Raw genomic sequence first — 15,275 nt, forward strand, 5'->3', positions numbered from 1 at the left:
CAGTTAACCCTTCGCGTGCCAGCTGTGGCATGCGTGCCTAGGGTTGCCGACCCCTGGTGTAAACTTACATATTAATGTATGTATAGTCCAAAAAAATGGATGAACACTTTGAAAATGCATACTCTTGCCACAGAAGGCATATGAGGCATTGTTGTGCACCATGAGGAACCCAGGACCCACTGCACCAGCGTAGGCTCTGACAATCCAAGGATTTCTTTCTGATACCTAATGGCAGTCAGGGTGCTGTTGTATTCATGTATCCACCTTGAGGAATCACCAGTAAAACACTTCTTTCTTCAATTATTATTTATTAAGACATAGACATAGAATGATTAAATATTATCATGTGCATGAATCTCTTTTGTTCAGAAAACCACAGGCTGTAAACCAGTTAGCGGAGTTCACAGAGTTTTATATGAGAATGTGCAACTATCTAAAACTGGCTGGGAGATGCTGCTTGTTTTACAGGCTTTATTTGTAATAGAATTACATTTCTATGTAATTCTAGAATGTACATTTCTTTACCAGGTTCACATATGAAGTTTCGCCTGTTTTCCTCCTCATTGAGGAGGCTCTGCTGAAAAAAATGCGAAGCATTGTGGGGTGGGCTGATGATGAGGGTGACGGACTCTTCTGTCCAGGTAAAAAAAAGATATGACAAAAATCTGCTTCAAGTAGTTAAAAGTAAACACCTTTAGATATGGATAACTGACTAATTAAAAAAAAACCTGAACCTTTGACCTCTATGAATGATAAAGCTATTTTTTTTATATATTATGGTCATTTTATGCACTAAGGGGAATTTTTACTGCCATGGATTTTGTCAAAATGCATGCACACCATGATTTACACTCTTTACAAATCAGTACAAAATTGATTTGACTTTGAGTTTAGATTGAGTAAATTGAGTTTAGAGTATCAGTAGTTAAAGAAAGGTATACAATGGACTAACTTTCTACTTGCATTCTATTTTCTATAGGAGGCACGATATCCAATCTGTACAGCATCCTCTTGGCCAGGTATCACTTCTACCCAGAGGTGAAGACCAGAGGGATGGGAGCTCTGCCTCGGCTGGCCATGTTCACGTCAGAACATGTAATCATAACTCGCACACTCTCTCAATCTATGGGCGTAAGCCCTGCAGCTCCACATGAAAGTGGCATTATTTTGACTTCTTGCATTGTTTCTGGTCTAACATGTCTGATGTTCATTTTTGCGTTTAATAAGACCTCCAAAAGAAGTTACAGTACTTCAGTCCAATTACAATCCAAGTTTCAAGCCACCACCCCCCCCCCCCCCCCCCCCCCCCCCCCCTTATTTCTTTGTATTTTGCTAGGAAAGTTGTAAATAGGTTCAGTGAAGCATGTGCAAACATAAAGGGAAATATATATGTAAAATGATATAAGAAAAACCAGAGTTTCTACAATTCTAAAAACTAAAAGAGAATATCACTATTTTTTACGAGTACCTTTATTCTTCAGCACAGCCTGAACAGGAAGGCATTCTTCAGATGTCTTTAAGTAGTCTTCAGAAATCCATTCAAAGGTCTACTTTTAATATTCTCCGTCTTTTGTTCTGTTCTCTGTCAAGATGATCCCAAACTGCTTCAAAAATAAGATCAGGGTTATTGGGAAGCCTGCTCATCACTGATAGTCTTCCCATTGTGTGTTTCCAGAGTATTCTGTTACCATTTGAGATTATTGTTATGTTAAACATGCAGACTGGCTGTCAAGAAGGTGGCTTCTTGGTTCATCTGCTGAACTAGGTGCCCTGTTTAGGCTTGAATGGTACATATGCCAGCATCAAGTGGTGTGATGAACTAACTAAAACTTTGAAAAACTCTCAGAAAGCTGAGCTGCTCAAGATGAGCTCTTTTAAGAATTTCAGGAAAGTTTGGTTCTTTGGAAGCAAAGTGAAAATACATAACTAGGCTAATGAAAAAGAAGGGTGGCACTGGCTCAAAACCTTTGCACTGTGCTGTTTATGGTTGGCTGTTTTTGTCAGTGCAATATCCTAAAATGGCTTGTGTGCAGCACAAGTGAAACACAATTACAGAATAATAAATATAAACGAGCACCTGCAAATGCCTTAATGGAATCACTATGAGCACTTCTTTCAGTTGAATCAAGGGGTTAAGTCTTTTTCTTGATATTGAAGTGAGACAAATACAGATGAAAGGCTGTCTCTCCTTCTATTCAGAGTCATTATTCAATAAAGAAATCTGCAGCTGTGCTGGGCATAGGCACTGAGAATGTGGTTGTGGTGAAATGTGATGAAAGGTGAGTAAGGTGCATGCTAACCACACCTGACATTAACACGGCCTAATCAAACATGTTTGCTCACCTGTCCCAGTTTGTCTGTATTCATTTATATGTTTTGCTAAAATTGTTCCAATAGGAGAAGATATTTGATATTATGTTTCATAGATATTAAAAAACAAAAGACAATAAAAATATTTTTATAGTGATGTGTGTCATACATTATATTACATAATTTCCTCTGATTCTGATCCACTATATTACAATATATTGCATATATTTGGCATAAATAGATTTGATTTTCATGTGTTATAGATTAATGAAAGGGAATAGCACATTTCTATTTACTGAACATGTATACACTTTTTGTTTAAGAGGGAAAATTATTCCTGCAGCACTTGAGACTTCCATTGCCACAGCTAAAGAAAAGGTATGAATGAAAGGTTTTTTAAAAAATACATCAGTAAAAACAATCCTTGTCAGTACAAATCCCTGCCTCTCTCTAGGGTTTGGTTCCTTTCTATGTGAACGCCACAGCAGGAACTACTGTGTATGGAGCCTTTGATCCCCTTAATGCCATTGCAGACATCTGCGACACACACACACTCTGGATGCACGTTGATGTAAGTGCTCTCTACACCTCTCCCTGCTTTCACACAGAGGACATTATTTACAGTGTAACCTTTGACCTACACCAAAATGTTTTCCTAAAATCAAATGGATTACAGTGCGCATACTTGCTTTTTGTTTTCAGTATCATGTTTGGACTATGTAAATAATTTATGCACCTACTTCAGGAGTAATACAATATACACTCAAACCAGTCTCTCTTTGTGCATAATTGTATATTATTACATTTGAGTTGAGTCTTTCATGCACCAGTTTTATTTTCCGTTTTGTGTGTTTGAGAAAAGAGAATCTGAAATCTAAAATCAGGAAGTACAGATTGCCGAGTGTTGTGTGCACACCACTAGCATCATGCAAATAAATTTGATGTTGTGCAAGTTTTCAAATTACTGCTACTTATAACATTTAAAGTACTTTTTGAGACAGTTTAATTAAATTTTATTTACATAGCCCCAATTCACAACAACATTTATCTGATAAAGCATCCAAATGCGACTTAGAGTCACATTTGACTCATATTCATCTTGCCATAACCAATTTTGTAAGGAAGACTGAATCAATATGTTGATCATTTACTAACAAGGACCTAATATTTGGTAGTCCACAGTCCTGTAATTTACTCTTCCTGCTCCCAAATCTAAATAGTCAATTTTTAAGGGGTGTGTAATAAATTCTAGAAACACATTTGTAGAAACATAGATGGTCTATCTAAAGTGCCTGTATTCTTTGATTCTGTCCCTCCAGGCAGCTTGGGGTGGAGGCCTGCTGATGTCAGACAGACACAGAATGAAATTGGAGGGCATTGAACGGTAACTATCCAAATATTCCCAGTCAGTTCACACAGCATATTTCCACTGGAACAGCACTATTAAGAGCCAACAAGCAATTTGAGAGCCAGCTCAACAATAAAGCAAAGCAAGGTTTCAAATGACACTGAACATAATGATTAGTTGAACTGAAAAGAAAATAACATACCCACCATCCAGCTTGACCACAGGAAGCATTTATGTTATATTGCATCGTGTTAGTACAGAACGTTTGAAGTGCATCATTTTTTTTATTATCTAACACACAATGAAACCCCTCCTTTATTAAATGTCCTGCCAGATGGAAAAGCCATCTGTGTTTATCACTGAGCCTCTCTTTGAGGCCCTCCCAAAATTTAATTGAAGGTAAACTCAGTGTGTGTGCATTGCACAAACTGAGAAAAGAAATTTACTGGTAAAGGTAATGTTGTGTATCTAATGTCAAACTTCAAAATAAAAAAAAAGATATTAGCAGATTCAACAAGCTTGTGACAATTTACATCCTATTGCAAGATCTTCTTCATATGTTTTTCACATGTATCCACAAGCAAACACATCTTTTCCAATGCCTCCTGGGGCCAGGGGTGAAAGGGAGAACATCTGGTTTAATTGGCTGTACCACCAAATCTGTTATTTAAATATAGACATGTGTGGTATCCATAGAAACGTCAGAATCTCTGTGCAGGAAGTGTACTTCGATACCAGTTTACAAAAAATCTTTATTTTCTCTCTCTATTGTAAGGTCGACCCACTATTCTGCCTTTTTTGTTTGCTTATTACACACCAGTCTACCGTTGTGTATAGTATTTTTGGCCACTTGTTTTCTTTTTCCCCAAAAAAATGACCTCTGACAAGAAAGCCTAATTTTTGCTATTGAATACCAGATTGCTTCACCGCAGCAGCATTGATCTTTGCACAGGTAATGTCCATATGTTGATTCATTGTTTTCTTCAGTTTTTGATCTACAGTAGCATATTTTCAAGGGAGCTATATGCTATAAAAAGACCAGGCCAAGAAAAATTCCTATATATTTTTCTGTTTTATCCAGTGGCATCTGCTCTGATGCGCACACCTCTGGTTAAGTCTCACAAGTACCAAGATGGTTTTGGCACCAAGATGGTTTACACACAGTTTGTAATTGAAGAGAACTAGTCAATTATTTTTGGGCAGTTGCAGCTGTGGGGAAAAGATCTCAGAAGAAAAAACAACAACAAACAAACAAAAACAACATCAAATTACAGTAACAACAACCTTGAGTAGAGGCCTATTCCAAGAGACATTCACAACACAAACACAAACTCTAAGTTGATTAACTCATAGATCGGCAACTCTGAGATTTCTGTTCCAGAAGACCTGATCAGAACTCAGTCAACTCATTGAATTAGTTCACTGAGTTTGTCCATGCAGAGCACATGTGCGAATACACAAAGAAAGCCATCATCAGTGGAGCTCACATACCATGGGTATGGGACAAATAAGCCATTCTAAATGGATCCAGAACAGATCTGGATTGGATGATGGAATGAAATGACAGAGTTGAATTAGAGTCAGCTTAGCCTCATCCAGAATCGATTTTAGATCTGTCCTGTTGTGCAAGTGGACCCAGACACAGACCCAGTTTGCTGATCCATTATGGAGTCTGATACGTTCGGGTAGTTCTGGTCCTGAGTTACTGGTACCTGGGTAGATTCACTGAAACTGCTTTACGTTACCTCATTTACTGGTTAAGTTAACCATTTTTCTGGAACAGAAAACCAGTTGTTAGTTTAACCTGCTTGGAATACAGCTCAGGTTGGTTGGGCCACTAAGTCCTGATCAAGAATGCACACCTCCACCTGCTGCATAGTACATGGGAACAGACATGACGGAGAGGAAAAATAAAAATATGAATATGATATGAACCATACACATTGCAGTATAATACTAAAAATTACTACCCTTGTGAGTTTTATATCTACCACAACTATGTGCCGCATATTTTTGTTTTCTTTTGTGTTTGTTTTTTGTTTCATTTTCAGAGCATGTTCAGTGACATGGAATCCACACAAGATGATGGGTGTCCCTCTGCAGTGCTCTGCCATACTGGTCAAGAAAAGAGTAAGAGATTTGCTTTAATCTGGAGTCAAGACTGCTATTGTCAGTCTGTATTTTCCTCTGTTTACCACTTTAATGAAGCAGATGTGTGGGCTTCAGTTTTTCTGAGACAGTTTGATTAATTGCTATAAAATGTTGTTAGAACATTAAGAAATAGGTATGTTTGTGGTGTTTTATACAATTTTTAGTTTTTTGTTAACTACTGTAGTAAGTAGCATATTGTAAATAATTTTTGAAACTATTTGAAAACTGTTTCAAAATAAATTATGCATCAGATTAAGTACACACACATGATTTATGTGCATGGTTATGTAAAATTAGGTGTCCACTTTCCGTTTTTGAGCTTTTGACGATTTTTCCCTAACCTTAAAATTTGAGGAGGTTCAAAACTTTGAGTTTTTGCTGCAACACTATACTTGTCTTGTTAATTGTCTTATAACAAGTGCACATGACATGGGCTATAATATATTGGATTGTGACTCAAGAACAAAGAACCGCTCTGCTGTTAATATCTTTGAGCCTACAGGGGCCTATTAGATTTCTAACCCTGCCCACCTAGAATGCCGAGTATATTCCTAAACTTTGAATAACATGGCGAATTCCCTGGTCCTCCAGGCAGGTCAAAAATCTGGCCACTTGTAGACTGAAAAATTGTTTCAGTAGATGTAGGTACATTTGATAACAGGTGCAGCTCAGGTTCACAGTAAAACAGAGCTACACTAGAGCATAAACTCAGCTTCAGGACCAATATCTCTTCCTTTGTGTATAAGGAGGAACAGAAATACACTGCCAGAGTCCCACAAAATGACTTCCAGCAGGCTTTTTATGCATGTTTCTAAACAAACTGTCAGACTTCACGAGGGTGTGGGCCCAAAAACTTGGGCAGTACACTAAGGAAAGCAATGGTTGAGGATGTTTGGGCAAGACCAAAATCATTGTGACTGTGTGCAATCAACTTGCAATCTCTTCATCCATGCTCAATCATACAGGAAATTACTAAAAAGTTGATTCTGTTCATCTGGAAGTTGCATTTTCAGTGGGAGAATTTTTTTTTTTTATCCAAGAGAGCACTTAATGCACAGCTAACTGCAGTTTTTCCTAACCTTATAAATAGTACATTTGTACAGAGAGTGCAGAATTATTAGGCAAATGAGTATTTTGTCCACATCATCCTCTTCATGCATGTCGTCTTGCTCCAAGCTGTATAGGCTCGAAAGCCTACTACCAATTAAGCATATTAGGTGATGTGCATCTCTGTAATGAGAAGGGGTGTGGTCTAATGACATCAACACCCTATATCAGGTGTGCATAATTATTAGGCAACGTCCTTTCCTTTGGCAAAATGGGTCAACAGAAGGACTTGACAGGCTCAGAAAAGTCAAAAACAGTGAGATATCTTGCAGAGGGATGCAGCAGTCTCAAAATTGCAAAGCTTCTGAAGCGTGATCATCGAACAATCAAGCGTTTCATTCAAAATAGTCAACAGGGTCGCAAGAAGCGTGTGGAAAAACCAAGGCGCAAAATAACTGCCCATGAACTGAGAAAAGTCAAGCGTGCAGCTGCCAAGATGCCATTTGCCACCAGTTTGGCCATATTTCAGAGCTGCAACATCACTGGAGTGCCCAAAAGCACAAGGTGTGTAATACTCAGAGACATGGCCAAGGTAAGAAAAGCTGAAAGACGACCACCACTGAACAAGACACACAAGCTGAAACGTCAAGACTGGGCCAAGAAATATCTCAAGACTGGTTTTTCTAAGGTTTCATGGACTGATGAAATGAGAGTGAGTCTTGATGGGCCAGATGGATGGGCCCGTGGCTGGATTGGTAAAGGGCAGAGAGCTCCAGTCCGACTCAGACGCCAGCAAGGTGGAGGTGGAGTACTGGTTTGGGCTGGTATCATCAAAGATGAGCTTGTGGGGCCTTTTCAGGTTGAGGATGGAGTCAAGCTCAACTCCCAGTCCTACTGCCAGTTTCTGGAAGACACCTTCTTCAAGCAGTGGTACAGGAAGAAGTCTGCATCCTTCAAGAAAACATGATTTTAATGCAGGACAATGCTCCATCACACGCGTCCAAGTACTCCACAGCGTGGCTGGCAAGAAAGGGTATAAAAGAAGAAAAACTAATGACATGTGTAACCCAGTAGAGAAAACTACCTTTTGTTATTTTTTTCTTGTTTTCGTTTTGATTGTATAAATGTATTTTCATTATTTTATTTTGAAAAGAAACATTTATTTTGAAAAAAGGAAGTGTGATCCTCTAGCAAACTTTTATTTTCTGTTGCTGGATCACAAGGGATAAATGCCTTTTTCATTGGTTGAAGGTGGTTTTAGCCCCGTCTTCCGAAACACCAGACCATCATTTCACATGAGCTAGATCTTTTCGCACGTGGAAATAGATGAGACAGGTCACGGATAGCTCGTGCGGAATTTTCTAACATTTTGGCTAGGTTTTTTTCCCTTGTCCGTGTGGAAGGAACTAAGATTTTGGATTCCAATGGATTCTCTCTGGATGGAGATGGCGAGCCTGAGCCCAGACTGAACTTTGCAGAGGAACTTACTCTTCTTCCTCGATGGAGACTTCCAAGTGGTAACACACAAACCACAAACGAAAGAGAACAAGAACTAGACTAAGAATTTTTGACTTGACAAATGACCAAAGACAAAAAGACAATTGAATATTGAGCTCAAACGACTATTTTTGGGGTTATTTTTGTTTTGCCGGCTTCTTCTTATTATTGTTATGGTTATTATCACTACTACTGTCAATGTGGAATTTGTGTCTTGTTTATTTCATTTTTGTGCAAAATAATAACTGTTGCTGCTCAAATTCCTGTCTCCAGCCATTTCATTCTGCATTCGCCTCGCTTTCTATTGTAGCCCTGCCGAACCTAGCAACTGGTCCGTAGTTTGGCTGTCCTAAACTATTTAAAATGAGTCAGTGGTTACACATGGCCACCTTGTTCACCTGATCTGAACCCCATTGAGAACCTGTGGTCCATCATCAAATGTGAGATTTACAAGGAGGGAAAACAGTACACCTCTCTGAACAGTGTCTGGGAGGCTGTGGTTGCTGCTGCACGCAATGTTGATGGTGAACAGATCAAAACACTGACAGAATCCATGGATGGCAGGCTTTTGAGTGTCCTTGCAAAGAAAGGTGGCTATATTGGTCGCTGATTTGTTTTTGTTTTGTTTTTGAATGTCAGAAATGTATATTTGTGAATGTGGAGATGTTATATTGGTTTCACTGGTAAAAATAAATAATTGAAATGGGTATATATTTGTTTTTGTTAAGTTGCCTAATAATTATGCACAGTAATAGTCACCTGCACACACAGATATCCCCCTAAAATAGCTAAAACTAAAAACAAACTAAAAACTACTTCCAAAAACATTCAGCTTTGATATTAATGAGTTTTTTGGGTTCATTGAGAACATGGTTGTTGTTCAATAATAACATTATTCCTCAAAAATACAACTTGCCTAATAATTCTGCACTCCCTGTATTCCTTACTGTTGGGGTGAAGGGAGCACCATGTATCGCAAAGGCCAAAGTCACTCATATACTCCTTTGATTATATTTGCGGACTGCCAATTACGCTGAGTTCCTGTTGTGTTGAGCCTATCCATTTCTTCATTTAGTCCAAGGCTGAGGTCGCCTCCAAGAACCAGTGTGGCATCTAAGTGTTCAGAGAGTGCTCTGAAAAAACCGTGAAAGAATGAGGGATCATCAACATTTGGACCATATACACTTGCAATACATAGCTTTTTATCACGTATAGATAGTTTAATGATTAAGAATCTGCCCTCTGGATCTATAACTGTATCGAGTACTGTGAAATTAATATTTTTATGTATTAAAATTGCTACTCCCCTTTGTCTAGAATTATAACAAGCTGAGAACACGTTAGGAAACTCAAGTGTTTTAAGTTCTTTTAAACCTCTAAGAGGTCTGTGGGTCTCTTGTAAAAGGACAACATCTGCCTGTAGTTTTTTAAATATTTTTAACCTCTTTTCTCTGGAGCCAGCTCCATTTAGATTCCATGTAACATACCTTAGCGCGCCCATAGATGTCTGTGTATAACTAGGGGTGTACGCTGTGTGTGTCGCTTAGACAGGTGGAGAGAATACATCACTTGTTCATAAATAAAGAGAAGAAGAGAGAGAAAGAATGTGTGGCGAGATGCTCCCTGAGTCTGACTATGTGTGTGCATATTTACTAATATGAGTAGGCTTGGCTTAAGTGTGTGTATCCTATACGACTGTGTGCGCTGTCTGACTGATGTAAATGTGCTGCTGTTGAGCGCATGATTGTGCATGATCGTGCTGTGCGTATGTGTCAAAATAAAGGATGTTGTTTGTGGATGTGTGTGGAAGTGTGGAAGCAGGTGATCGAAGCAGTGAAAGAAATTAAGAAAGAAACCAAGGACAAGGGTGAGCAGCATAAAAACAAGAGGGGGAAAAAACGAGAAGAAAAAAATTCTGCTATGATATCACACTTAAGATGCAATTTGATATTGGTAAGTTAAACAGATGTTAATGCAAGTTTGTGTGAGTGGATAGGAGAAGAGTGTAGCGGATTCTTATCTGGTGTGAAGTTAATACACAGGATCTCTTTGGGGAACTGGTCGTTTACGCTGAAGTCCGTTCTTTTTAATTCCCTGCCGCGTCTTTTCACCTGTTCCTTTTGTTTGAAGTGGCTGAATTTGGCCACAATAGGACGTGGTCTCCCGGCCGCTGACCGCATGGGGCCGATGCAATGCACTCCATCAAATACAATATTCTTTACGGTGTCCTCTGGCAGCTTCAGGTGGGTTTTGATTAAGCTTTTTACAGTAGTCTCCGCGTCCTCTCCAGCAGCTTCTGGAATACCAGAAAATACCAGATTATCACGCATGCTACGAGCTTGTAGATCAATAACTGTTTCTTTTATTTTTTTATTTTCTCTATTTGGCTGAGTAACATTGTCTGTGAGACATTTCACCGACTCCCTTAGCGTTGCATTTTCAGCAGCGAGCGTTTCCACCTGCTGCTGGCTGAACTCCAGGGATTCTCGCAAGGATTTAAATTCTCGGTGAAGAATCTCCACCAAGGACAGCCTCGCATCGAAACTGGACAATCGTTGGTCGATTGACTCCAGTATGTCGGCAATATCTTTGCCGGTTGGGGATGTTGTGCCGGGGGAATCTGCCGGGTGACATCTTTTCGACGACGGCATCTCAGATTTGGCCAGGGAAGATGCACTCTGCGCCTTCTTCATTACGAGATCCTGGAAGCACTGATCAATGTAATCTTGGAGAGCCTCTAAACTCCAGGGTGTTGGAGATGATTTAGACAAATGTTGTTAGTTATAAGACAATTGATAAGTGTATTTGGTAAAACTGAAACTTAAAGGAATTTGTTCAATTCTAAACTACCATTCGCTTTAATTTTCCGCCAAAATCTCCGGCGTCTGACGTCAGTTACAACATGAGTCGCTTACCTTGCCCGTCACTTCCGTCACTTCCGTCACTTACCTGCCCACATTGGCTCTTGGCTGTTGTTTAGCGCGACCTCCGCTGGTTTCCTCTTTCTGGCGCAAAGTGGGCAATAAACAAGCAAGAGAGAAAAGCAGATCAGTTTCATGATTGAAGTAGCAACAGGTAGCTAATAATGGTCAGCTCCCCAAATTACAGTTTATTTAATAATTAAACTGTGTTTACAAACATACCCATACCCTAAACTCTAAATAGAAAATGCAAACAAAAGCTATCACAAACTGTACTTTTTTTATTTACACAAATACAATAACCTTAAATATTTAACAGTAATAACAATATATCACACCTCAAATTGGTAGTCAAGATTCTAAATCACTGAGCAAAGGCCAGGAAATGTACCAATATATTTTGATTTCATGGCCATCTAAAGAAATGAATAAGTAAATTCAAGCAAGCAATAACACCTCTGAAAAACAGGTAGCCAGTGATAATTAGTGTTACTAGCCTCCTGGACAAATGACTAGTTTCCAAGACAAAGCTGCCACTAGTGCTAAAAATGGTAAATGGCCTGTATTTGTGTAGCGCTTTACTAGTCCCTAAGGACCCCAAAGCACTTTACACATCCAGTCATCCACACACTGGTGATGGCAGCTACATTGTAGCCACAGCCACCCTGGGGTGCACTGACAGAGGAGAGGCTGCAGGACACTGGCGCCACCGGGCCCTCTGACCACCACCAGTAGGCAACGGGTGAAGTGTCTTGCCCGAGGACACAACGACCGAGACTGTCCAAGCCGGGGCTCAAACCGGCAATCTTCCATTTACAAGGCGAACTTCCAACTCTTGAGCCACGATCGCCCTGTAAACCAGACAAAGGCCTAGTGCAGGCTAATGCCAGTTGCCTATTCAAACAAAAAATGTGATGAATGCAGTCTAACTGTATGCAAATGCAATTTATAGGAAACATAGCTCAGAGCTGAGACCTTAGCAAGCTTCTGGTAGGCAGGCAGGTAGTCAGGATGTAGTGGCCCATCTGTGTAGTTTCCGCTTTAGTTTGTATGAATGATTTCTGCCTCTTTCATCTTCAGGGTCTCTTACAGGAGTGTAATAAGTTGGGGGCCCAGTACCTTTTTCAGACGGACAAACCATACGATGTGAGCTATGACACTGGAGATAAAAGCATCCAGTGTGGCCGACACGTTGATGTGTTTAAACTCTGGCTGATGTGGAAGGCAAAGGTATATTTTAAAGTACAACTAAAACCGCAATGTTGGTGTGGGTGTGTGTGCGATAGTGTCAGTAACATAACCTCTCTAACATAACCTTTAAGTATAAGCATATCAAACATTTAGTAAACAAGAGTAAAATTATTGAAATACAATAGAATATCGTGAATTATTTTTTGTAGTAATTTGTTTTTTGCAAATGGTTTCAATTCCCTCCCTAAACAAAACCAGGTTATGAGATGTCTTTATGCCCTTTTAACAATAACTATTTGTCTCTCTCACTATGTCCACTATTTAATATGTGAGGGCTCAGACGGCTTTGGATCTCAAGTCAACAAATGTCTGGAGAATGCTGAGTATCTCTATGATCAGCTGCAGAAAAGGACAGAATTTGAACTAGTCTTCAAAAACAAAGTGAGTGTGCTCTTCACAGATATTTTTCCAGAAATATTGATTCTTTGATAGTACTATATGCCAAACCAATTTTCTGTTCAGTTTGCACTGCAACATGACCTTATGTTGGAGACTGGGTGTACGTGGTACATGGCCATTTAAAATGATGAATGTTTCTTCTATGTAAGTTGAGTTCAGATATTATATTAGAGGTGACAAAGAAGGTTGGACTAAACCTCCACTTTATAACAGTATCTACTGTTACTTTAGCAAAATACTTTTCCTGTCCAGAACACATCATACCAAAAATGCTGGAATGATCGCGAATTCAACATCAAATTTAAAATAATCCTAATGTTGTGTTTGCACAGTATCATGGTTGCCAAACCACTCCATGTCTACAGGTGAAAGATTAATTTCACATCACTCAGAGATCAGAGATCCCACACAACAGGTACCAGATGGTCCTGGAAAAGTTTGTGGCGGGGCTCTCCAAGGGGACAGCATGGTGGGTTTGATGCCACCAGCCAGCAAGCTTGGAGGCAGCCATTACACTGATGGAGGACAACCTCGCTGGGCGGCCAGAGAAGGCGGAGGGTCACGGCCAGCCGGTCCCTGCTCTGAGGACGATGCCACACCTCCTTGTGTTGTGGTTCTTGTGTCGCGGTTCCTCACCCCACGGATAAAAGGAGGGACGCGAGAAAACTCAGAGATCCGCGTACAATTATGCTTCTATACCACCTACTTTTTGAGTTACACGACGTTTTGTAACACCAAAAAACTGCGTTTTTCACCTCTCACCGCGATCTAATTCTGACTGCTCATGACTCTGTTTTCTAGGCCCCCACTCCCCTTCCAGGTGGCGCAATTGGTAACGACACGGGTCTGCAGCCCAAAGGTTCTGGGTTCAATTCCACCTTGTTTAACATTTTTTTTCACTATAAATTAATACACTATCACAGTCCTGTAATTACAAGTACACAGCCTGATGAAGCAGACAGAAGCAGCACCTCTGATTGGTGGACTGAAATTGAGCACAAATCTCAGCCTCTTCTGCTGTTTTTATCAGAATTTTCAGCTTTTTCACCTTTTTTCAGTTACGTGAGAACCAGTTTGGCTCAATGAGTAGCTGAAAAATTTCAGCCTCTTCTGCTCTTTCAGAAGAATTTTAGCTTTTTCACCTCTTTTAAGCACAATTTTAGCTCTTTAACTTGTTTCTAGCATACAGTTCTGCTTCTTCACCTCTTTTCACAACAATTCAGCTTCTTGGGCCCCCTGCATATTTTTTCTCTCGTCATATCTTTTGTTGGGACAAGAACTGCTTTGGCTCAGTAAGATGAGCAGCTGCTGTGAGATCTGTTGGTGCAGGTTTGAATCCTACTTGTGGCACACTTCTGCTCTGCTTGAATGCACTCTGCTTTACACTTCAACTGTTTAAACTCTTTTGCATGCAAATTTCAGCTTTATCACCTTTTTTTGCAGAATGTTCAGTTTTTCACTACTTTTCAGCACAATCCATCTTCTTCAGCCTTTTTAACACAAATTTTAGCTTCTTTTCAGCAGAATCGTTTGTTTCGTGGTGTCGCAAAATAAACTGTTTACGGCAATATTTTTTCATCGTTTTGATGGTCACTGTAGTGGCTATATTAATTTCTTAAAGTTCTCTCTTTCTCTTATATTTTATATAACCACACTACGGACGGACAAGCGCCTGTTTTTATGCGTTGTGGTTAGCAACAACGACGGTAACAGCATCGCGTGTCCGCTTGTTTATGTTCCACATAAACCTTTCACAATAAAGCTCAAGATCCTGTTGAGACTTTTCAAAATAAACGGAATCACGTGAAAGAGCAGAGTATTTACGGATGAGAAGTAAAAAAGAGCCGCCAGGTGCTAAAAAATAAACCTTAGACTCAAACGTTAGAACAGGCTTTTCCCCGCAGCACGCCGTGTAATAAATACTCACAAAGAAAACGGCGGCTGTTACAACTTATGTCTAAAAATGTATCGTTTCATGCATCGGTTAATCCAGCTACATGACACACAGCTGGAAACACTTCCCGCAAGACGAGCTTCCCGAGATTCACAGAATCTACAGAAAATGTTACATTTATGTGATTTATATCGTTATCGGACGATAGAATTCTTATATCGGGATATGAGATTTTGGTCATATCACACAGCCCTACGTGAGAACCAGTTTGGCTCAATGAGTAGCTGAAAACTTTCAGCCTCTTCTGCTCTTTCAGAAGAATTTCAGCTTTTTCACCTCTTTTCAGCACAATTTTCAGGTTTCTTATCTTTTTTTTTCTGAACGTTCAGCATTTTTTTTTACCTCTTTTCAGCACCATTTAGCTTCTTCTTTACAGTGAACATTTTTTCTCTCATCA

The 15,275-nt window shown here is 39.7% G+C and overlaps 1 protein-coding gene across 2 annotated transcripts in view; it reads left to right on the forward strand.

Annotated features, from left to right (window-relative positions):
• The window catches only part of gad3 (glutamate decarboxylase 3), a 37,363-nt gene that overhangs the window by 17,142 nt on the left and 4,946 nt on the right, over nt 1-15,275 (forward strand). Inside the window, exons 6-14 of one of the 2 annotated variants that reach the window (XR_013094226.1) lie at nt 529-641; nt 980-1,095; nt 2,200-2,279; nt 2,634-2,688; nt 2,765-2,881; nt 3,630-3,694; nt 5,710-5,788; nt 12,355-12,504; nt 12,806-12,906. Coding sequence is in view for 1 of the 2 variants with exons in the window: in XM_076876874.1 (XP_076732989.1) it covers nt 529-641; nt 980-1,095; nt 2,200-2,279; nt 2,634-2,688; nt 2,765-2,881; nt 3,630-3,694; nt 5,710-5,788; nt 12,355-12,504; nt 12,799-12,906 (883 nt within the window). In the remaining variant the exon portion in view is untranslated. Of the gene's footprint in view, nt 1-528; nt 642-979; nt 1,096-2,199; nt 2,280-2,633; nt 2,689-2,764; nt 2,882-3,629; nt 3,695-5,709; nt 5,789-12,354; nt 12,505-12,798; nt 12,907-15,275 lie in introns of both variants that reach the window. The other variant, XM_076876874.1, reaches the window with a different exon arrangement.

Source organism: Maylandia zebra, linkage group LG18, assembly GCF_041146795.1.
Source record: "Maylandia zebra isolate NMK-2024a linkage group LG18, Mzebra_GT3a, whole genome shotgun sequence".
NCBI lineage: Eukaryota > Metazoa > Chordata > Actinopteri > Cichliformes > Cichlidae > Maylandia > Maylandia zebra.